The sequence below is a fragment of the Erpetoichthys calabaricus genome, chromosome 2, assembly GCF_900747795.2.
Source record: "Erpetoichthys calabaricus chromosome 2, fErpCal1.3, whole genome shotgun sequence".
Lineage (NCBI taxonomy): Eukaryota > Metazoa > Chordata > Cladistia > Polypteriformes > Polypteridae > Erpetoichthys > Erpetoichthys calabaricus.
Genome location: NC_041395.2, coordinates 44,419,336 through 44,442,730, shown reverse-complemented (window position 1 = coordinate 44,442,730; position 23,395 = coordinate 44,419,336). Strand labels below are relative to the sequence as shown.

The window sequence follows — 23,395 nt, the reverse complement described above, 5'->3', positions numbered from 1 at the left end:
ACACAATCTATCCAAATTACACTTTAACTTCCAGAACTCATTTTACAAAACTCATGGCGCCAAATATGAAGCTGCACTAACCAGTGTTAAAGATTCTATAAAAGCAACTAATAGCATGCATACACTACTGACTCCTGGATTAGTGTGGCTACTAAGGCATGTCTTGGCATCATTTATCAGTTTTATAAAGGACGAGCTGTATATACCCGGCGTTGCCCGGGGCAGAAGTAACCTAATCGGTCAAACACTTACATATATACCAAAGTAAACCTAATCGGTTAAACAGCTTCATATATACAGAAGCGAACCTAATTGGTCAAACAGTTATGAATGTGCAGAATGATTTTACAAACATTATGCGTGTTAACAATCATTAAAAAGAAAAGATTGAGGAACTGTTCTTCTATATGTGATGAAGCCACTAATAAGACAGATTTTTTTCAGGACCCAGCTGTTTCATAACTAAACTACTGCCACCCCAAAGTAATGCCTAATAGTGGTTTTTGGGGTAGGTGTGGAATAAAAAGGGTGTTTTTTAGTCAGTAAGAATCTGACAGTACCCTTCAGTACGGGCTGAAGGGTGCCTATGTAAGGTTTTACATCCTTCCCGTATGGAAAAAAAAAACATACTAAACTTTTTTTTCATCATTACAGATAATCTCAGTCAAATCGAAGTACGCATTCTCAATTTATTTTTATCTAATTTTTACTTTTTCACAAAGCCATCCCATGGCAATTTGTATGAATAAACTTTTGCTAGAGAGTTACCAAAAGTTTATTCATGCACATATTTTAATACGGATAATCTATCTCTAATCAAGGTTCTCATTTTCATTCTAATTTAAAATAATAATAGATACTCATTTTTTTCTTCTGTTTTAGAAAAACCAATCTATGCCACCTACGTCTTCGTCAAGTCAGCTTCATCCAGCTTCATCACATATAGAAGAAGAGTTCCTCAATCTTTTCTTTTTAATGATTGTTAACACGCATAATCTTTGTAAAATTATTCTGCACATGCATAACTGTTTGACCAATTAGGTTCGCTTCTGTATATATGAAGCTGTTTCATCGATTAGGTTTGCTTTTGTATTTATGTAACTGTTTGACCAATTAGGTTTGCTTATGTATATAGATTAGCTGTTTGTCCGATTAGGTTCGCTTCTGTATATATGAAGCTGTTTAACCGATTAGGTTTACTTTGGTATATATGTAAGTGTTTGACCGATTAGGTTACTTCTGCCCCGGGCAACGCCGGGTATATACAGCTCGTATATATATATATATATATATATATATATATATATATATATACACACATATACACACATACATGCAGTTTTAATAACACAGAAATCAATATAAACATTAACATCATTATCATATGAGAATATGAAGTAATATATAAGAAGCACATTTCATATAAATATAAATTATTAAACAGTAAAATCTTCTTCTGTAATTTGCTACCGTGGCAATTTGTGTGTCTGTCCAGGATTTTAAATGACCTGTAGCTCGCAAACCGTTGCACCTATACACTTGAAATGTGGTACACATATAGTACGTCACGTCTACTATCCGCTTTATGGGTGATGATTGTTTTAGTCTTTTTATCTTTATTTTATTTTATTGTACAATCAAGTCCTATCTGCGCACAGCAGGGCAGCCGTGGGCGGATGCGTATGGTGTATTCACTCGATGTTATCGTGCATTGCGCTGTCAGTGGTATTTTGATAAAAGAATTTGAACAACATATAAGAAGCGTATAAATTATTAAACAGTAAAACATTAACATTTAAGAAGTAAAGTTACATTAAGTACTACTGCTGTGCCTTCGGGTATACCTCATTTTTTGTTTGCCCATTACATGCTTAAATGTATACATTTTTTGGTGCACCTACCCGAGAACACGCAACATATAACCGAGCGTGGGAGAAGCATGGATTTTAAACACGCATTGAGTTGATGTGCTGGTCTCCCTCGTGAAATAACTGGTAATGTTTGACTAAAATCTACAGCGAGTAAAACGACATTAGCTCCTATTTTTTTTTTACGATCTCTGAGATGTTGCTTTTTTCGGTTCAAGGCTTCATAAGCTCTTTTATGCTGTATGGTGTACTTATCCCAAACCATCATCTTTGAATGTTGCAAGACTTTCGCCTTGTATGTAGATCGGGGTAATTACATTCATTGCATTCCTAGTCTGAATCACAATGTGATTGTATGGGTGGTTACCTGGCACTGTAGGGTTGCCACCCGTCCTTTAAAATACGGAATCGTGCCGCGTTTGAGAATGAAATTGCGCGTCCCGTTTTGAATCAATACTGGACGGGATTTATCCCGTATTTTTTTTATCATTTTTTTTTTAAAGCAGCGTCTCATGCAAATCATCCCACACGCATTTTATGAAGATGCCTCCTTTCCTACTTTTGATTGGGTAATACTTGATGTCATCGTTAGTTTGATTGGTGTTTTTAACTGTCCAGTGAGTAGGGCGTGTCTTTCAACCGTAAGCAGATTTTTTGCAGTGGTATCACTGACCTCGACGACGGCGACGTTATACGTCAAAAATAAATTACGATAAATGACGATTTTAGCGATACTTTATTACGACGGCGGCTACATAGACACGATCAAATAAAAACAAAAAAATCAAATAATCATTCTACATTTTCAAAACGTCGAAAAAACGACGGAATGAAAAAAAGGCCCACCCGACGACCCACCCATTCCATTTTTATATATATAGATGATTCCAAGCACACTAGTTTCTGCCTTACAACCTTTCCACTAAAACTCAGGCACACTGGACAAAACCTTACTATAAGGACTGAGCAAACTGTGCAAAGTTTTGTAATCACATCAAACAGAATTGAGGAAGTCATCCATAACATTGGCTCCAATGTTGCAGTGAATGCAAACATTTTTTGGACTTTAGATCATTATATTTTTTATTTATTAAACATTGGAAAATGATTGATTAGTTGATTAAGCAGAAAACAAATCAAAACTAATTAATAATTAAAATCATTAGTTGTAGCCCTAATTAAAAGAGCAAAAGCTAGTGGATAAGTAAAATTTTAAACAAGCTTAGGCATTACTTCCAATGGCAGTATATAAATTAGACAATGGGCATCAGGCCTATTTCAGAATTCCACAAGAGCAAACATCACAAACATAAAATACTGCCAGCACTAAAGTTAAATAAAACTAAAAACAAAAATAAATTATTTAATTCATGGCAGATGCCGTATTTTCTTATGTACATTTTATATTCACAGGGGAATACAGTAGGCAGTTAGAAGAAAAAGATTCTTTGGTCTCTCAGTTGACCAGGGGAAAACTGTCCTACACTCAGCAAGTTGAAGATCTCAAGAGACAACTGGAAGAGGAAGTGAAGGCAAGTCAGACAGTAATCGTGTTAAGTGAACCTCTCATCTCTATAGGATGCTTACAAAATGTGAATGTCTTCTTTTTTAGGCCAAGAATGCTCTAGCCCATGCAGTTCAGTCCGCACGTCATGATTCTGACCTCCTCAGAGAGCAGTATGAAGAGGAGCAGGAAGCCAAAGCAGAGCTGCAGCGCATTCTGTCCAAAGCCAATACAGAGGTGGCTCAGTGGAGAACCAAATATGAAACAGATGCCATTCAGAGGACAGAGGAACTGGAAGAAGCAAAGTAAGGAACCAGACACTTTAACTACAGTATGTAAAGAAGCAATTGAAGCTGCAAGTTGTTTCAGGTAGTAACAGAAAGAATTTTTTTCTTCTGACAAATAAGCTTTTTGTTTGCATTATATTTGAATTAAAAGATAAGACGAACAAAAAGTTTGTGTGTCTGCAGAATTCACAGCTCCCAAATGGTAAGTGTGTTTTAATCTTTGTTATCCTGTACTACTTTTGACACAGAACTTTCCTTCTCACACGCAGGAAGAAGCTGGCCCAGAGGCTGCAGGATGCAGAAGAAGCTGTTGAAGCAGCAAATGCCAAGTGTTCTTCCTTGGAAAAGACCAAACACAGACTGCAGAATGAGATTGAAGATCTCATGGTGGACGTGGAAAGATCTAATGCAGCAGCTGCAGCACTTGACAAGAAGCAGAAAAATTTTGATAAGGTGAGTTTTTTTTTTTTTCTTTTCATTTTATCATGCAAATATTTTTACATTAAGTAGATAACAAAAGTAAACAAATAACTTTTTTTATATTCCAGGTTTTGTGTGAGTGGAAACAAAAGTTTGAGGAGTCCCAAAGTGAACTGGAGAGCTCCCAAAAGGAAGCCAGGTCACTAAGCACTGAACTCTTCAAACTGAAGAACGCCTATGAAGAGACTTTAGACCAACTGGAGACCTTGAAAAGGGAAAACAAAAACCTGCAAGGTAGGTTTAAACTTATAACCTGCCTTATTAATAAATTTAATTAGAGTCTGTCGGTATTTTAACTCTGAAAGAGATAATTTCCTTGTTTACTCATCCAAGAGGAGATCTCGGATCTAACTGAGCAACTTGGAGAAGGAGGAAAGACCATCCATGAACTGGAAAAAATACGCAAACAACTGGAGCAAGAAAAGGCTGATCTGCAGTCTGCTTTAGAAGAAGCCGAGGTGAGCTACATAACATTTAACTGCCTGTAACAATGGTTTGGAAGAGATGTTTGAAACACCCTATCAGCTCTCACATACAAATGTAGCACTATCACTCCCTGGCAGCAGCCCTGTCAGGCCAGTCACTGATGATCTTTCTGACACTGGTTTGGGACACATCAAAACTCAGAGTGTTTCTTGCAGCTACTCACTATACACTAGGGTCTCCTTTCTCTTTCATGACAGTCCCCTCCACCCCACTGCTATCCCTGTCATAAGACATATATTTATAATACTAATGCTCCAATTCTTAAACATTAACTCTACAGGCTTCTCTGGAACATGAGGAAGGCAAGATCCTCCGAGCCCAGCTCGAATTTAACCAGATTAAGGCTGACTTTGAGCGCAAGCTAGCTGAGAAGGAGGAAGAGATGGACCAGGCAAAGAGGAACCACCAAAGGGTTGTGGACACCTTACAGACCTCACTGGAATCAGAAACTCGTAGCAGAAATGAGGCTCTGAGGCTAAAGAAGAAGATGGAGGGAGACTTAAATGAGATGGAAGTTCAGCTCAGTCAGACAAACAGACTTGCTGCTGAAACACAGAAGCAGCTTAAGATTGTCCATGCTCACCTAAAGGTAAGGCAGGAAGCAGTGCGGCACCATATTTTTTTGTATGGCAATTTTCAGATTCATCATTCACTATTTAGTCACTCAGGTTAGTTTGCTTTGCTATCAGTTCATTTTTGTGATTTTGTCATTACTCTTGTAGTCTTAAATTCTTTTTTGTGGTTTGATGCCTTTAACTGCATTATAAACTGTTCATAAAACTCATTTTGGTGCTAGCATGGACTCAAACATGTAATTAGTTTCTAAAATTAATAAAAGAAACAAAAAATGATTGGATGATTTAGATAACATATTTTAATAAGGGCAACCTTAAAAAATTAACCATACATATACAGGACAGAACACAAGTAATGCAAAATTAACTTATTTTTAGATAATTGAAGTACACAAGAGAATTCAAATTCCTGAGAGAGAAGATATAAGTGGTGATAATCCATCTTCGAAGAGATCTTTACCATTTTCATTTAGCATTTGTCTAATAAAACACCCGTTACTGACCATGCACACATTTGTTTTTTGCCTTCCTATAGTATTTTGTGGTCAGAGCTGATTATGGTAAAATTTGACTAAATAAACATTTCTCTGTTTTCTAATGTATTTTTAACCAGGATGCACAGATTCATCTCGATGACTCCTTACGGGTAAATGATGACCTGAAGGAGAATATTGCAATTGTGGAGAGGCGAAATAATCTACTCCAGGCTGAGCTGGAAGAGCTGAGGGGAGCGGTGGAGCAGACAGAAAGAGCCCGCAAGCTGGCTGAGCAGGAGCTCATAGAGATCAGTGAGAGGGTTCAGCTGCTACATTCACAGGTACAAAAACAGTCAACATTTCTCTTGGAACAGCTATATGATACGTGCAGACCAAGCAATCCAATGGTGAAAGAAAAAAATGACTTATCTTATTTCAATCTTTCAATTACATAGAACACAAGTCTGATCAACCAGAAGAAGAAACTTGAAAGTGACATTGCACAGCTTCAAACTGAGGTGGAAGAAGCTGTGCAAGAGTGCAGAAATGCAGAGGAGAAAGCCAAAAAAGCCATCACTGATGCAGCCATGATGGCAGAAGAGCTAAAGAAGGAACAAGACACTAGTGCCCACCTAGAACGGATGAAGAAAAACATGGAGCAGACCATTAAAGATCTACAGCACCGGCTTGACGAGGCTGAGCAAATTGCCATGAAAGGTGGCAAAAAGCAGCTGCAAAAGCTGGAGGCCCGTGTAAGTGGGAAGAAGGGATATCTGAATTTTTTTTCCTGCTGCAGGTCTTTCTACAGAATACAGACTTGTAGTGTTTGCTTTCATAGGTAAGGGAGTTAGAAAACGAACTGGAAGCAGAACAAAGAAAAAGTGTTGAAGCTGTTAAAGGAGCCAGGAAGTATGAGAGACGCATCAAGGAGCTTACCTACCAGGTATGACAAAATAATTTCCTTTAAATAAAAAAGCAATTATAGAAACAAGTTAGTTTATTATTGGGGTCTGAAGTTTGGATTCATTTAATAAAGGGTTGTTATTGCTAGGCCTGTTGAAGTTCTAAGGTTAGCTTTTTAAAAGAAGACTTTATTTGAATGTGTCACACAGACAGAGGAGGACCGTAAGAACATGGCACGTCTGCAGGACTTGGTAGATAAGCTCCAGCTGAAGGTCAAGGCATACAAAAGAAGCTCAGAAGAGGCTGTAAGTATATTAGAATAATTACCAAAATATAATAGTATGTTTGGAATAAAAAAATGGGATATTTTAAAATCCTAACTACACTGCACATTACTACATAAGAATACTATTATAGGCAGAAACCAGACAGAAAAAACACATAAAATAAAAGGCACATAATTAAATTTGGGAACAAAAAAAAAAAACAATTAAAATAAATTTTAATGGCAGTGTACAAAAAGGAACATTCAACCACAAACATATAAACTTTAATAAGTTCTTATTTATTAAAGCAGAACTAATCCTCATTTCCAGCAATTTTAATTGATTTCTGCTATTTCAAAATCTTTGCTAATCTAAATATAAAAGGCTCACAAACAAACTCTATGAATTATGTAGTATAGTCTTTTGTGGGTTTGATGCTTTTTATACTATGCAGCAGGTTAGGAAGGTTAACACTGAGTATAGGATCGTTCAGAGGGAACCCAGTTCCTGTTTTTACTTTTCAGTCAGAGAAGAATGCTCTAATGCATACTTATAAAATCGACCTTGACTGAATTTAAAAATTGGCTGCTACTGAAAACATCAGTTGTACTACCAAATATATACATCATCCATTTTCTCACCTTTCTATCCATTCGCTCTATAAACCCACTTAATCCAATTCAGTGTCACAAAGAGCCAGAGCCTACCCTGGAGTATTAAAACATGAAGCAGAAATCATCCCTGGATGTGGCACCAATCCATACAAAGTGCATTTCTGCACACACCCACTAACACCAGGCTGTTATAAAGCAATACTATTGAAGGCATGGCATATTTGAGATAATCCTGACAGCATATGATGAACAATAGAAATGCAATCTGGATGGAACCAAAGACTATTACATGGTATTCACATTTTGAGATGCCAATTGGCTTAACTGCATTTCTTTTGACTTGTGGGAAGAATCCAGTATCCCTGCAGGAAACCCAGGTGAAAAAAGTGAGAACAAACCAACTCTATTCAAATGGTATCCAAGTTAAGAATCAAAAAGAACAGGTAGAGAAGCAACAGTTATCCCAATGTTTGTCCAACCATCCATTATATAACTTGCTTGATGCAATTCAAGGTCATGGAAACCACACAACTGGATACAAAAAAGAAGCAGTCCTGAAATGGGCACTAGCTCTTTGAAAACAAAATCACTGTTCCCTCCTAAAGATATTTCTTGTTATTGTTTACCCTTACAACTGTAGTACAACATTCTTTAAATGCACATAATCCAGTTTAAGATGTAGGCACATGTGAGTCTGTAAATTAGTCTTATCCCAGTACTACTGGGTTCAAGTATAATTGCCCTTTTCTAAAAATATTTTTATTTCTCTTTACATAGCAGAATCTTAATAATAAATGTATGCTACATACAATTCATCTGAGCATTTGGAAAACAAAGTATAAAGTTACTGGACAATAGAACATGAAATCTAAGGTAGTCTGCCCAAAGCTTAGTACTATAGTTTGACCAAGATACCAGAAGTGATCAAAATATTTGAGTCTGACTTATTAAGGTAAACATCAGTATAGCAAACACATTTTATTGTTCATCACAGTTCTTGTGAACACTAGTAAACTTACTATAAACACTTATAAATCTTTTTTAAGCAATTCAAAAAAAAAAAAAGTTGCTCTTCTGAAGCAACTTGACATCTTCATCATTGATATAGAATGTCCTATACAGGTATCTCTTCAGAGTGGTGAGCAGATGGAAGTCGGACAGGCCAGATAAAGGGAACTGGATCAATGTGGCACCCCTTTGAAGCCACAGTTTCACAGAGCAGGCTTTGCAACCCTTGTAGAGTGAACAGGAGCATTATCATAAAGTACAAAAAGGATAATGAACAGCTTCCCTAACCGTTTTTTTTTTGCTGACTATAATGCCAATGCAAATCAGCATTATTTTAACCAGTTATGTGAGCTTTTTGAGGCATCTTATTAATATACACTACAACCTCAGCATCATAATGAATTGCATGCATGATTTTGTCATCATTGGCTTGGACCAGTAACTTATTTGATTTTGGAGAATTATCGTGCTTCCATTGTTTCAATTGTTGATTGGTTTCTAGGTTATAGAATGTATCTAATTTTCATCCCAAATCATGAAATTCTCATTAAATTTCTCTCACTTCAAATGGATCAGCTCAAGATTATATATATGGTACATTAGATATCATGAAGCTTCATTTCAGGAGTCAACAGCCTGGGCACAAAATATACAGAGACATAGACTGTGTTTCATTTTCATGAAGAATTGACTCAGCTGGCCCATATCTAATAGTATACTATCTATAGAATCTGCTATCCCACACACCATTACCTTTCAATTCTCTACTATGAATTGCTCTTTTGTGGATAAAGGCCAGCCAGACATTTTCAGGAGACGTCCTGGTACACACTGACTAGACAAGAATGAATCTGTGATGATGTATTTTTCTGTATCATTACAATTTTGTGATACCAAGATAATTCAGTTTACAGTTCCCTGCATCCATGTTGGCTTGGTTCTGAAACAAGAAACTTTCACTATATACCACAAATGGTAGAAACTATTAAGTGACATACTGTTTTTAGAACACAGAATAGCAAAATGGCCAATGCATGTTTTCTTTTTCAGTTTCAGGGCTCAAAACTTTCTAACCATTGCCTGCATAAATGAATAACTAGCAATATATCAAAAACCCAGATAGCTCTGATCAGGTGAATAAGCCATAGGTAACCAGTGAGGTAGGAAGTGTACCAGTTCTAAAATGTTTTGTGAAGACATTAATCTTCTGTATCATCGAGATTGCTGCATTGTCCCGTAATCTTTAGAAAAGTAATTTTAAAAGAATTGTCAAATATAAAATAGCTGACAGCCTCTCGTGATTATTCTCGTGACAGACTTGAGTTAGTGTCATCTTGCGTGGATTTCTTTATTTGCTCTCTGCTGACGACTTATCATTAAAGTAAATATTGTTACTCACCGTGCTATTTCAATGCGTTTGGCTCTTCTTTAAGGCCTTCATTCGTCCGACTAGAGGTCATATAACAATCAAGTGAAACACGCCATAAAAATATAAGGTCGAGAGACAAGCGGCGGTTCGTTTGGTTACGTTACGGAATTACTGTAGATACTACCGATGAAGTTTACTTCAAAACCATTCAAAATTATTAAACTAATGGATGAAGCACTCCTACGCGATTCTCGTATCACCACCAAGCCTCCTCCCGCCAAGCGCAACAAACTGACAGCCAATCAGAGGGCAGAGGTGACAGCGCGCGCATCAAATCATACCCGGCGTCAGGCGCTTAGTGTGTGTGTCTGGACGTAAGATAAGCTTTCTTTCTCACTGTGTATGAGAAATTGTTTGTGCATGATCAGTTTTAACCGATTAATTGGTATATAACTGTTGTTTTTCATTTTTAAACGTATATATGAATTAAATATTTAGACGAAGGCATCATTGTATTACCTGTGGAAGATAAGACGTGTTTGTGAGTGCCTATTTAAATTTTCGACCATAATGGCATTATAAGTCAAGATGTGCACCCATTATGATTCGAATAATTTATTTTTGCATCCGATCGCAAAATAAAGCATGTTTGCCTCTACCGTCGCGCTTACACGACTCGCGGGAAATGGTCCTGATTCATTTTACAGACCCTTTATTAGTATATAATATTGTAACTACGACTAATTTCTTCCTTAGTACTCCCCACAGCCTGCGCCCACTTAGGATCGAGTTGACAGCGCTTCGGTAATTTATGACACTTAACGACTAAGTAAGATTACAAGGCTAGAAAAAAAATACATTGAAGGCTGTTATTTACAGAGGCGGCGAGCACATTCACTTCACTTCAATCGGAATGAACCTAAAACATTACGTACATATTTACTTATAGGGATATGCCCTAAATGCTGATCGGGGCAGAATCAGAGGTCTATGGACAGCGAGCATCAGAGCAAGGGGTTTTAAATGGGAAGGAGATAGGTGCGCCCTGCTGCACACACTCATCTACACCGCAACTCGTCCCCCTTTGAAACATGCACAATGCACACAGTCTCCAAGGACGTGCATTGAGATCTCAACCTCCAGTCCCGGAGCACTGCTGCGGCTGTAGATTTTAATCCTAATCCTAATCCTTTTCTTAATTAGTGACCAGTTTTTGTTGCTTATTAACTCTTTCGCCCTAATTTTAATTGACTTACTATTTAAGCTTAAGATTAGTTAATTTTTTTTTCTGAATTAGCAGCCAAACAATAATGAGCTACAAAATGAGTCAATACATGAACACCAACCTTTGTCAATCATAAAATATCTTAAAATAAAGAAAGGTGAAGGTCTCAGTAATGTTGATCTGTTCAGGTCCAAAAAATATTTTAACAGTATTCTTAAAACAAACAGAAAATCAACTTTTATAAATGTTTTCGGTGACAGGACTGGAGCACCAACAAGCCATGGAATTGAATAAGGGGTTTAGTTAACAACGAAAATAGGCTTCTAATTAAGAAATTGTTGGAGTGAAATTCTGAGATTGAGGTCCTGATTTAGCTGATCATCATCTGGCTCATTTCACATCTCATTTCTGTTTAGGTGCCATTTAAGGATAAAAAATGAGGCAACTCGCAGAACTAAATCTTAAAAATCAAGTCAATCTAAATGAAGGGAAAGGATTCTAATTAGCAGCAAAAACTGGTCACTAATTAAATCAAAGATTGGAATGAAAACCTGCACCTATAGTAGCACTCCAGGACCAGAGTTGGAGACCCTGATATACAGTAGCATGTGATTAATGAGTTGTCTATGTGGGGGGACAGAAAGATAAACTTTAGTAGACCATTTCTTGATCAAAGACATACTGATTTGGGATTTAACTTTTACTGTTAAGGAACGATGGGGGTTTAAGGGTTGGGTTGAGCAATTACTTTTTTTGGCCATATTTGTGAGCCCCGAACACCTCCAACTACATTGCCTCTGTTGGGTGGCTCGCTGTATTGGGTGCAGGAAAAAACTCTGTTGGAGTAGCACTCCAGGAAAGAGTTTCTCTTTTGTCACCTTGTTTTGATTTGTGCTTTTTTTTTGTTCCTGATTTTGCTGTCTCATGGACTTACAGTTTCACATCTTGAATTACATTTGTTTTAAGTTAGTTATCAGTATTCCATTATTATGGCAGTGCTGCTGGAAGCCCTCAAACTAATCAAGGGCCCATACTAATTGAAGTCTGCATTTGCTGTGCACTGAGGAGAGGTATTCAACCTAGGGGCCCTTTAGCTGTACTATACTTTCATTGGGTGCTGATATATTACTGTTTTTTTTTAATTCAATTTCAGCTCAGTGTGCAAAGAAGTACATAACCATTCACTATAAACAGACAAAGATATTTAACCTTGGGATTAATAAAGTATCTATCTATCTATCTATCTATCTATCTATCTATCTATCTATCTATCTATCTATCTATCTATCTATCTATCTATCTATCTATCTATCTATCTATCTATCTATCTAATGATGATGGGCTAAAATGTGGTAGAATCATGATGACAGAAGAATCATCTGATAAAACCTAAGTTCAGAATGACGTAAAGAAAACAAAAACTCCATTTAACAGCATCAAAACAAAATAAACATTTGTTTCTCCTCACAGTAGTAATGATGGCAGAAGACATATAAAGAAATATTTCAGACCTTTGGAAGTAGAAGTGGTAAATACAGTATACAGCAAGATAGGTTGTCAAAAGGGCAAAGAAAGAATTTAATAGTTGCTGAAGGGGATAAAGGTGGCTATGGGATTAAAGAAGGGTAGCAAAGAAAATTAAAGCTTTAGCATTGTTGTGATAAAAGGAAAAGGTGCTTCTCGAAAAATAGTTCCACTATTTAGAAGCAGTGGCTTTAAGTTTAATTCTGTGTTGTTACCTTTACTTTCCTCTTTTTAGCTTTACAATCAGAATGTATTGAAAGCATACATTGTATCAGGTTTGTAGATATTTCAGCATCATTATACTTTTCCAGTGTTTTTAGAATTCCAAAGAAGTTTCCTTTAAAATTTCCTGTACCTTCCCTTTTTTTTCTATCTTATTCCACTGTTACTCACAGTGGTACTGTCAGTGTAGTCCACAGGTCCAGCTTTTTATTTGTAAGTAGCCATCCCCATCTCTCTTACTTACTGGCTGGTATATTCTGTCTTTTTTGTACTGTTATTATCCACCTGCACACTGATAAATTACCACTCATGTCGATATTTTCTTTATAGTTTATTTCTTGCTTGTCCCAGGGTTTCATTTATGATACTTACTATTTTTCATCCTCTACCTCCAATTTCTTTTATTTCATCAAGAGGTCCACACTCCCAAAGCATACAAATTCTTTACATCAACTTCCAAAATTCCAGATATTTTGATAACCTTCTTTTGTGTATTGTCAGCTTTGTTGATAATCTATAATGTACACATATGTTTATTTGTGCTTTTTCCTTGACCTGCAAATCATATGTTGCATTACCTTTTCCCTGATATTTTACCCAATATTTTCCTTGACTATAAATCCCAGCATGTATTTCTACTTTCTTACAATGTTTTTTTTTTTTATTTTGGTTTGCTAAATAAAAAACAAAGATCTTTCTAGAAATGACCTGTATACTTGTTACCATTAAACTGCTATTAATTAAATACTCTAACAACTGCGCTGCTTTTTTTCCTCTATATACTGGTAAATTCACAGCTACATGCACAGACTTGGGCACCTTTTCTTCCTTCACTAGTACTTAGCTCCTCACTACGTAGGCAATCGGTGTTTAAAAACTGACATTGCGGAAGTTAAAAATTTGATGAAAACAATAGAAGAAAATTTAAAAAAGGCATCTTTCTTCTTTTTCTTATGCATTTCTGAAACTGCTAACATCCTGAACTGTGTGGGCTAATCATTATCCTTCACCACACCAACAAAAATGCAGAACTAGTGTTTTTAGCAAATATTATCGAAGACTGATTACAAAATATAATAATTTCAAAAGCAGTTGTATTATGGTAGAATTGACATGGCATGTGTCAAAAATTGGAATTACTTTCTGTTTCAAATACCTGCTCAATACTGTACTTTTTTCTTTCAGGAGGAGCAAGCCAATGCAAACCTGGCTAAGTTCAGAAAGCTGCAGCACGAACTGGATGAGGCTGAAGAGAGAGCTGACATTGCAGAGTCACAGGTCAACAAATTGCGAGCCAAAAGCCGAGACATTGGAGCAAAGGTCAGTCTCGTTTAGCTTAAAGAGTCATTAAAGCAGGATGTGATCAAGCTGTAAAGTTCATGTGTCACATTTCTTGCAGGATGCACCTGCTTTCAAAAAATAAAATACCTGTGAGAACCTAGATTTTTATTTTGTTAATTTATTTATTTATTTTTTTTACAATGATATGGCTGTGGTTTGGAGAGGTACAATATAACAATGTTTTAATTCATAAATTAAATTTTTCTTGAAATTCCATTAGCAGGTGTGATCTGTTTTCTTTCATACTGTACAGTATCTGAGTTAAGGTTATGATGATTAAAAACTGTCTTATGGATAATCTTTTCAGTGCAACACTTGTTAATGTAGTCTGAGTTTTCTTTTAAACCATAACAATGCTAGTGAATACTACATACATGAAATTACACAATATATACAACATATGTATGTGCCATATAGAAAAACATATGTGTATGCATCTCTGTATATATATACTGTATATATATATTCATTGCATTCGTAGTCTGTGTCACAATCTGATTGTATGGGTGGTTACCTACCAGGTAACGCTTGTGGTTGGTCAGCAAGTCGGCTAACATCTGCCACGGTGCCCTCCTACAGTTGCGAGAAGCAGATCATAGAATGGTTGAAATAGTTTACTGTCAAATAATGCAAAGAGTACGCGACACGTGTTTCGCCCTAATTCTGGGCTCATCAGGCGTACACACTCATTGCATTATTTGACAGTAAACTATTTCAATCATATATATATATATATATATATATATATATATATATATATATATATATATATATATATATATATATATATATATACAGTATGTGTGTGTGTGTGTCTGTGTACTGTTTTACACACAATCATTGCAGCAATCTTTGTTTAAATTGTACATGTATGACAAAAAAGAGATACAGTACTTGCTTCAATGTTGAGTAAAACTGCATATTAAATAATATGTCACTGAAGGTTTAATTTGTGTCTATTGGAAAATGTGTTGACTATAGTTCATATACTGTATGTTAGTAGGTTAATATCCTGTATGATAAAACATTTTCCTAAATTTTTGTTCTTAGGGTACTCATTTGAAGTACTGTCCATTTTAAATAGTGTGAAAATATTAAAACTAACCATATTCTATTTAAAAATATGTTTTCATCCATTTCAGCCATTTCCATTTCCATTTCCATTTCAACCATTTTTTCTGTATGGATTTTACTTAAATGTGATTGTGTAATCAGTGCTACATAGCACCAAATATCAAATTTATACAGTACATTTACGTTGTATTGAGCATATGCATCAACTGATTGAGCATGAACGTATTTAAATTTGTAGTGGCACAGATTAATAAGAAGTAACTTAATTTCAGACAATAGCTTATTATACACATGTACATACAGAAGCACAGATTCAAGATTACAAAAATAAAAAATCAGAAATCACTTGTCTCCCTTTTCTCAGTAAAGCTGCCATAGTTTCAGTGTTGTCCAGTCTTCAGATACGTTGTTGTTTTCTGGTCATGTCTATTTTTTTCACCCTCAAAAATAGCCTGAATAATATTAGCTTTATTTCAATTTCAAAAATCACAAAAATATGCACAATGTGTACAACTCTCATTGATACTGTTTACAGGGATAGATCCTCTCAATTCTTCAGATTCATTAGCTCAAGAAAGAATGTTTCTTTTCTGTGTAATATACCATTTAATTCAGTTGAATCACTAAACATAATTTGTTTATTAACATATTCAAGTGATTATAGGAAGTTTAATTATTCCTGTAATTGTTTAATAGCTGAAAACCCATGAAAGCACCCAGACAATATAATCAGTGAAAAGTGCTATACAAACTAAGTTGAATCAAATAGCTAATACTGTATGCAATCAGAAGTTCTAAAAATATGAAGCATTATAGTTGAGGTATCTCCCTGCTAATGTCAGGACACCCTGCTTTCCTGATCAAGCAGATACTTTAAAAAGAGCAGGACCAGCACCCTAAAATGAATGCATGTGGTTCCTGTTTAAGGCTGGGATTCATAAGCTTAGTCATCAACCTGTTTCTTTGCAGTGTATTAATTATACTGTATGTTGTAGTAGTTGTTATATTACCACATGTACAGTCAAATTTCTGCAGGCATAGAAATGTTACATTTCTTTTTTTTAATCCATACTGTACAGATTAGTTATAACCTACTATCATCAGTCAGTGATATTTGGCTCTCAGTCAACTCATTTCCTAAGTGATGGAGGATGAATACATTGGCATTCCAGTGTCATTTTGATCTCTAGTGTCTTGGATATCAACATTTTCTGCATTATTATTTATATTCCTGTGTTCAGTATTATACTTACAGTGAGATCTCTAAAGTATACAAAACAGTTCTGTCTTACCTGCTTTTCATCTGATTTGTCACCATATTGTAGGTGAAGATAAGGAATAGTCTGTAACAGAGTGTACAGTGTACAATTATTTTACGAGTATGGGAAGTTATGTCATTTGTTTGAATGAAAAAGGAATGCATTCAAGTAGCACATGTATACAAAGATACATTTCAACAGATTGTGATCTCAAAATTTTAATAATGGTGCACAGATTCTTACCCCAATTGCTCTTCATTCCACACACTAGAATTGTTGTTTCAACTAAAACTAAAAAGAGAGCTTAAATGCCTATACTGAATTGAGAATTCTCAAACTAATTTAATCACAGAGAAAGTGAAGAATCAAGAAACCTGAGTCAACCTCATATTCACCTGCACTGTTTACAAGATCCCTCGGTTTGCTTCCATCCTGATTGGGCAATGTTCATAGCAACAAGAGCCACAATAAAGATATGCAAGTAAAAGAGAATTATAAAGTTGTTAAAATGAAAAATGTGATTTAAAGTATCATTGGATTTTTTTCATGGTTAATTAATATGGAATATTTATCATTATTTGAGAACAGAGTAATGTTCGACATATTTTGCTTTTATATTCAAAGTTTAACAATTTAATGCAAAGCAGCATGTTAACAGTCAGCATATAATTCATTACTACATAATTTATGCAAACCCAATGAACATCTGTATACATTGAAAAAATTTTAAAATATTAAATATTCCAATGTCAGCTGTTGGTTGACAGCCCTAAAATAGACATAGGAGCTCTTTTCTTAAGGACTCGGCCAGATCAGATTATGTGTCAGTGTGTTTTGTGCTGTACTGTAACTGAATATTCCAGACCTTACATGGAGAATGCTGGGATAGTTGAAATGCAGTTACGCTATTAATACAAAATAAATAGGATAGATGCATCAAGGGTTTAACGGAACTAGGTGTAACACACTGACATTTTTTCCTAAGAGGGGTTTTCAGCTTTTATTAAAAAAAAGACTAGATTACAATATATCTCACAACTGAATCACAATACTTAATAAAGTGTATAACATCTTATTATTATAGGTTGATCTATAGTATTAGGATAATGTCATATTATGGGGATCTTGACAATTCCCACCACAATTAATCAATATCCTTTTTATTCCTCAAAGTCTAGAATGAATTTCTAATAAAAATCCATACTTAAGCACTTAGAGTAAAATTTAATTAATCAAGCAATTCAGTCTGGCTCTTAAATTATTCAAATGTAAAGTTATTTCACAAAAGGTTGTTTTACTTTAACTATAACGTTTTATGTTTATAGGTTTCAGTCTTGAGTATTACAAGGACTTTACATTAAAGACAGTATCTTATATTAAACTACATACCTTGATATAATTTGAAAAATTAGCTTCACTTTGCACATATGAGATGCTTCTTCCATAGAGATGTATGGAAAGGATGGGGAATGGCATCCCTACTTGCCATTTTTAGTTTTCTGAGGATTGTGTCATTATTTCCCAGGAGTCAAGGGTAGTGAGTTAGTGAATTAGTCTTTATTTCCCTTAAAAACAGCATTTCACCTGTCTCCTATGTTGGGGCAAATGACAGCGCTTTCAAAAAAGTGGGAGACATGCTTAATAATAATTTATAGTATTTATTTATTTATTTAAAAATTTGAGAAGCAGTTGACCATACCATGTGGTGAATGCATCCTTGCCTAGCCACTGAAATTATGTCTAAAATGCAGAGTATGGTGTACAACTTACTGCTGAATCAAGTCCAAGATGAAGGAGCTCTTTTATCTAGACTGCTGATGTGACTTTTTTCTGTTGTCAGTGTGTTTGTCTGTGAAGGACAATACCATGTGGTTAAGGTACCAACTGGAAAGAAGACTGTTTATCCTTTGTTTGTTAATGTCTTAAATGAACAATTTTATTAGACTGTTAAGAAAGGGGGATATTGCATACCTGAATTTCTTATTGTTACTTTTAAAAGTTTAAACAATCAACAACAGACATAGATCAGGTTCTATAAAAATATAAAAAATGAACTTGGATCCTATCCACCCCATTTTCCATTAATCTGATACTCAAATAATAATAATAATAATTCTTTACATTTATATAGCTTTTTTCTCACTACTGAAAGTGCTCTCCACTCCGGGAGTATCTGAGAAACGAACCCGCATGTCCTTACTGCAAAGTAGCAGCGCTATCTAAGGCTTCAGCACAATACTGGATCTACAATTATCTGTGTGAAAAACAATTGGATAAAGTGCTTTCTAAATTGGGTACCAGGTGTAACACCATATTCTTATCACTGAACTAATTTTCAGAGTAAAGTAAGAATTGGCATCAACATTATTTCTTCACCTTGTAGTTTTACACATTTCAAATACAGTAAGTCTAAGATTCAGGCCTTTCTATGTGTCCTAGAGCAAGTTGTATTCAATTTTTATAGTTATGCATACATTCTATGCAAGTTATAGAGTTAATAATTGGATTAAATGGAAACTACAATTATGTCAACATCCCTGAAAAAAATTAATTTTCCACAAATATATTTGTCATATTGGAACCTGGCCAACTTTTCTGTTTCCTCATTCTGTTTTATAAAACATTTTAAATTTTAGAATAACATTTACTGGTTTTACTCATATAGTGCATTATATGTTGATCTTTTGAATATTCATGTCACCAGACACATGGCCCAGTTGAGTTACACAATTGCAGTACACACTCCTTACTAAATCTGAAATAATTTCCTTGTAAACATTTTGGTAAGTTTCTTACTGAAAGTTCCAGATAGCATAGTGTCACAAGGCATTACCCTTAGCTGTCTTTTAAACATTTTGCCTCATCCTTATACTGGATGCTGTGCTTGACATGCTACACACAATATATTCTTTTTGATTTGTTGCAATACCATTTAGTGTTCATTTTGTTCTTTGTATCTCTTTGTTCCCTCTATTGTACTTTTTTGTTTGAAAAATCTGCAGTCTTCCTTATTATTTCTTTTTAGTCCCCATAATAATTTTCATACATCTGTTTGTGGTTTGTGTGACTGTACTATATGTATTAATGAACCTACTTTCACCTCTTCCAGGGCTATGGCACTGCTATACACTAATAAACTCTAAACTTCATAACTGCTAAGCTTCCATTTCCTTCTTACCACTATTCTTTCTTTTCCTTACAGAAAGGGCTGGATGAAGAGTGAAGCTCTTACAAGGACCTTTCTGAGCAGTCTTGTGTGGTTTAGTTGTCCTTCTATGCTCTGTCTTTCCCCTTTCCTGTATACTCAGTAGAATAAAGTATTTCAAAATCAATGCTCCTTTGTTGAGTTATATTTGGTTAATTCTGTGCATTAATTTTTCTGTCATAAAAAATACCATCAACCTCAATACAGTACAGCATTACATAAAGTAGGTAGTGTTAAGATCAAGTAATGTTAATACTAAAGAATGACAGGAAAAACACATGCTATGAAATTTCATTCAAGATTTTTAATGGTATGAGAGAAGAAATTAAAAAATGGTTCAATTGCAAATGATAACCAGCTGTGAAACATCATAATAACAGCAATATATATTTAAACTCTGAAGATAATAGTCATATCTATTCAGCTCATCTTATATAAACTCATTATAAATCTATGGTTTCCAAAAATTGTGTCACCTTCCTTATGGTAAGCCTTCTGAAGCTTTGTTAAAGCCGTTTTGTGAAATTCTTCCCCTTCAATAACAAATCATTACTCTTTTTGTTTTTACTATAATTTTCACTGAAGGTTTTGCTTTTAACATATAAAAAGACCAACTCTACATGTAATCTTGTGAACATTTTACTCTATGGACTTTGAAATTATTCCTTCCTCAAATGTGTTTACTTGGTAAATAGTCTTGGTAGCCTACACCCAGGAACAACATATGATGTCACCATTAAAAAAGCATGATAGATATATCAAGTTTTTGCCTTAATCCACTCCAGGTCATGGGGGTGTGCTTTAGCCTATCCCAGCTAGCACAGGGAGTCAGGCTGGAACAAACCTTGAACAAGGCGCCAGACCATCGCAGGGAAAATAAACACACACACATATCCACACACCATGACCAATTTAGTGTTGCCAGTTCACCTAACCTGCATGTCTTTGGACAATGAGAGGAAACCATAGCACCTAGAAGAAACCCACACAGACATGGAGAGAACATGCAAACCCCTTGCAGGAAGGACCTCAGACTCCAACTTTGGTCTCCTTACTGTAAGGCAGCAGTACTACCACTGCAGTACCGCACCACCACATGTCAGACACGAAAGCACATATGTTTATGTAAAGTATATTCTGTACTGTAAATACTGTATATATTGTACAACATTGTATTGATGGAGTATGTGTATACATGCAAACAAATTTGAAAGCAGATTATATACTTAAACATCTGTATGTGTTTAACATACTAATACACTATACATAAAGCTAAAGAGGGGTTGTCGCCTGAGATAATTTGAGCAAAACATGCCTCAGGAGTTTTCATGACATCAAATTATTATCATATGAAACAACATAAATAAGTAATTTTAATATCTTTTAATTTTTGGTATTCAATTTGTTTTTCTCATTCTTGTATTATCCATCACTTTATTTAATGTAAACCCAAACACAATGAATTTCTGACTTATTTAATATAATTGTAATACTTTGAATCTAAATGTTTATCCTATCCACTGCTTTAGAAAATAAATCAGTCTACACTTTTCTTTAACCAGTGAAAGTCTTCTGAAGCTGACTGAGGTGCTTAGTCTTACATTTGCTGCTGCATCAATTCTGTTTACAACCTCAAGCACACAGTTAATATTCCTCTTTCACAGTATATGGGAGTTACTTCACATGACAAAGTTTATATCACTGCTCTGTAACCCCATCTTTGTTAAAGACCCATTACACTATACAATTTTTCTAGCAATTTTCAGTGATAGTCTTAATTTGCACAGTTTAAGTAAGTTGTGGGCAGTCACTGCACCCTCATTTGACTGCAAGTCATGTAATTTGACATCCCCAGGAAAGCAGTCACAACAGTCTGCGACTTACCCTGGTAAAATCAAACAGTTTTTATTTTATCTTAATTATTAGGTGTAGCTCTTATGCTTTAGATAGTTGACAATTAATGAACACAGAATTATGTTACATACAATGCAGCTGCAAGTAAAAAGTAAAGCAGGTGTTTTAGCATGTGCAAACAGAACAGGGCTTTGTCTGTTCAATGTATTTTGATTTCATACCATGATAGAAAGAGGAAAAAAAAGGACAAAGACATGCCAAGGCTGGCTGACCTTGTCATACTTAGAAAACTTTCATACAGCCACTGATGTACACAGGTAGCATGTTATTTGGCTGTCAAAATGCTGTGAGCTTGTGATACTTGGAGAGTTTGAAAATGTACTATAAAGTCAGGAGGCAGTGGTTTAATCTACCATCCCCTGCAATTCCTACTCATATAATTTGATATACTCAAGGCATTGAGATCCAGCAAATGTAGTTACTAAGTTTGACAAGATCTCTGACTCAATGTTCTATAGTGTGCCTCCTGCTGAATTTTTTGAAACCATCTTTGAATGATATATGACATTCTCAGGCCTCCCTGTGTCACTGGCATGATTGAGTATTGAATTAATTTAAAGATGTTGTCAACTATTAATGATGAGAGTTTGAGGAGTAAATTAATCTAAAGCTTAAATAACAGTAACTTCATAAAATACATGCCACTCTTAGCAAGAAAATAATGTTCTTGTCTGAGGTGTGTGGTCTGCCTCCTTCTTCTTTAAGTCTTTCACCAGCTTTTTGGTTTTATGATATTACGTGAGAGATCTAAACCACTGTCTGACTGGGCATCCATGAGCAAGTCTCTCCAACCTGCCTCTCAGCTATTTAAAATATTTTAGAATCATAATGTTTATTGTCATTATTTTCTAGATTCCTTTGCCTAAGGTCTAGGTACATTATACTTATGCGTTAAATATCTATATGTATAAAATGGTTAGGGTTGTCCATCCCTCGCAAAATTTCGTAAAGCACTGGGCCTTGAACCTTGACCTTAATCAAGAGCTTATGACATGATACTTGTAACACAACCCACGAATTGGAGTTGCAGGCTACCATGGCCACATATCTGGGCATGCAGTGTCTGACAGGAAAAAACAGTAACACACATATATGGCTGACAGGCAAGAAATATACAGACATCTGCTGACAGTGAAGTAGATCTGAACGTTTTTATCACAAACACAAGTCGTATACTCCATGCAGAAAAGGAAGTCCTACAAATCCCACAAATTGGAGGTGCGGGCTAACTCAGCCCAATATTTGGGCTTGGGTCCTTCTCATGGCAAGAAGTGGTATGACAGACAAGAAAACAACATTGGCGTGGTCATGCAGAAAAGAACTGTGGCAAAACTTGCTGAGGGGGAAGCACATTACACAGGCTGACTGATGATTTTATCACAAATCCGAGTCATACACTCAGAGCGCAAAAGACAGTCTTATACACTGTGGGGGCATGACAGTGATGGCAGCACCCTCTCCAGAATTACCTGGGGTGCTGTGTTTCATAAGAGCATGAGCCACCTTTCTTCCAGAACCTGAGGTCTGAGCATTTCCTAGTCATGTTTATAACTAAAGCACAGCTGATTTCATAGACTCTCTCAAGTTCATACAACAATTGTAAGCATTGTGAGCTACCAGCTTTGTGAGTTGAAGTTCATCGCCCCAATCACTAAGTTTCAGTTTCTGTCTAATATTATCATTTGTAAGTTATTTCTAATAAAAGTGACAACTAAATAGACAAATCTGTTCCCTAACTATTTTGGGTTCAAATATTTTAAGTCATCGCTTATATTAAATTTAATTAGATTTTAAA

General features: G+C 35.4%; 1 protein-coding gene across 1 annotated transcript in view; it reads left to right on the top strand.

Moving 5' to 3' along the window:
- Positions 1 to 19,813, top strand: part of LOC114645820 (myosin-7) — a 51,750-nt gene extending 31,937 nt beyond the window's left edge. The window contains exons 28-39 of the mRNA XM_028793685.2: positions 3,282 to 3,400; positions 3,481 to 3,677; positions 3,929 to 4,112; positions 4,208 to 4,373; positions 4,473 to 4,597; positions 4,906 to 5,214; positions 5,814 to 6,017; positions 6,132 to 6,428; positions 6,515 to 6,619; positions 6,789 to 6,884; positions 13,993 to 14,127; positions 19,684 to 19,813. Coding sequence (XP_028649518.1) covers positions 3,282 to 3,400; positions 3,481 to 3,677; positions 3,929 to 4,112; positions 4,208 to 4,373; positions 4,473 to 4,597; positions 4,906 to 5,214; positions 5,814 to 6,017; positions 6,132 to 6,428; positions 6,515 to 6,619; positions 6,789 to 6,884; positions 13,993 to 14,127; positions 19,684 to 19,704 — 1,958 coding nt within the window. The 3' untranslated portion in view covers positions 19,705 to 19,813. The remainder of the gene's footprint in view (positions 1 to 3,281; positions 3,401 to 3,480; positions 3,678 to 3,928; positions 4,113 to 4,207; positions 4,374 to 4,472; positions 4,598 to 4,905; positions 5,215 to 5,813; positions 6,018 to 6,131; positions 6,429 to 6,514; positions 6,620 to 6,788; positions 6,885 to 13,992; positions 14,128 to 19,683) is intronic.
- The last annotated feature ends 3,582 nt before the right edge of the window (positions 19,814 to 23,395 follow it).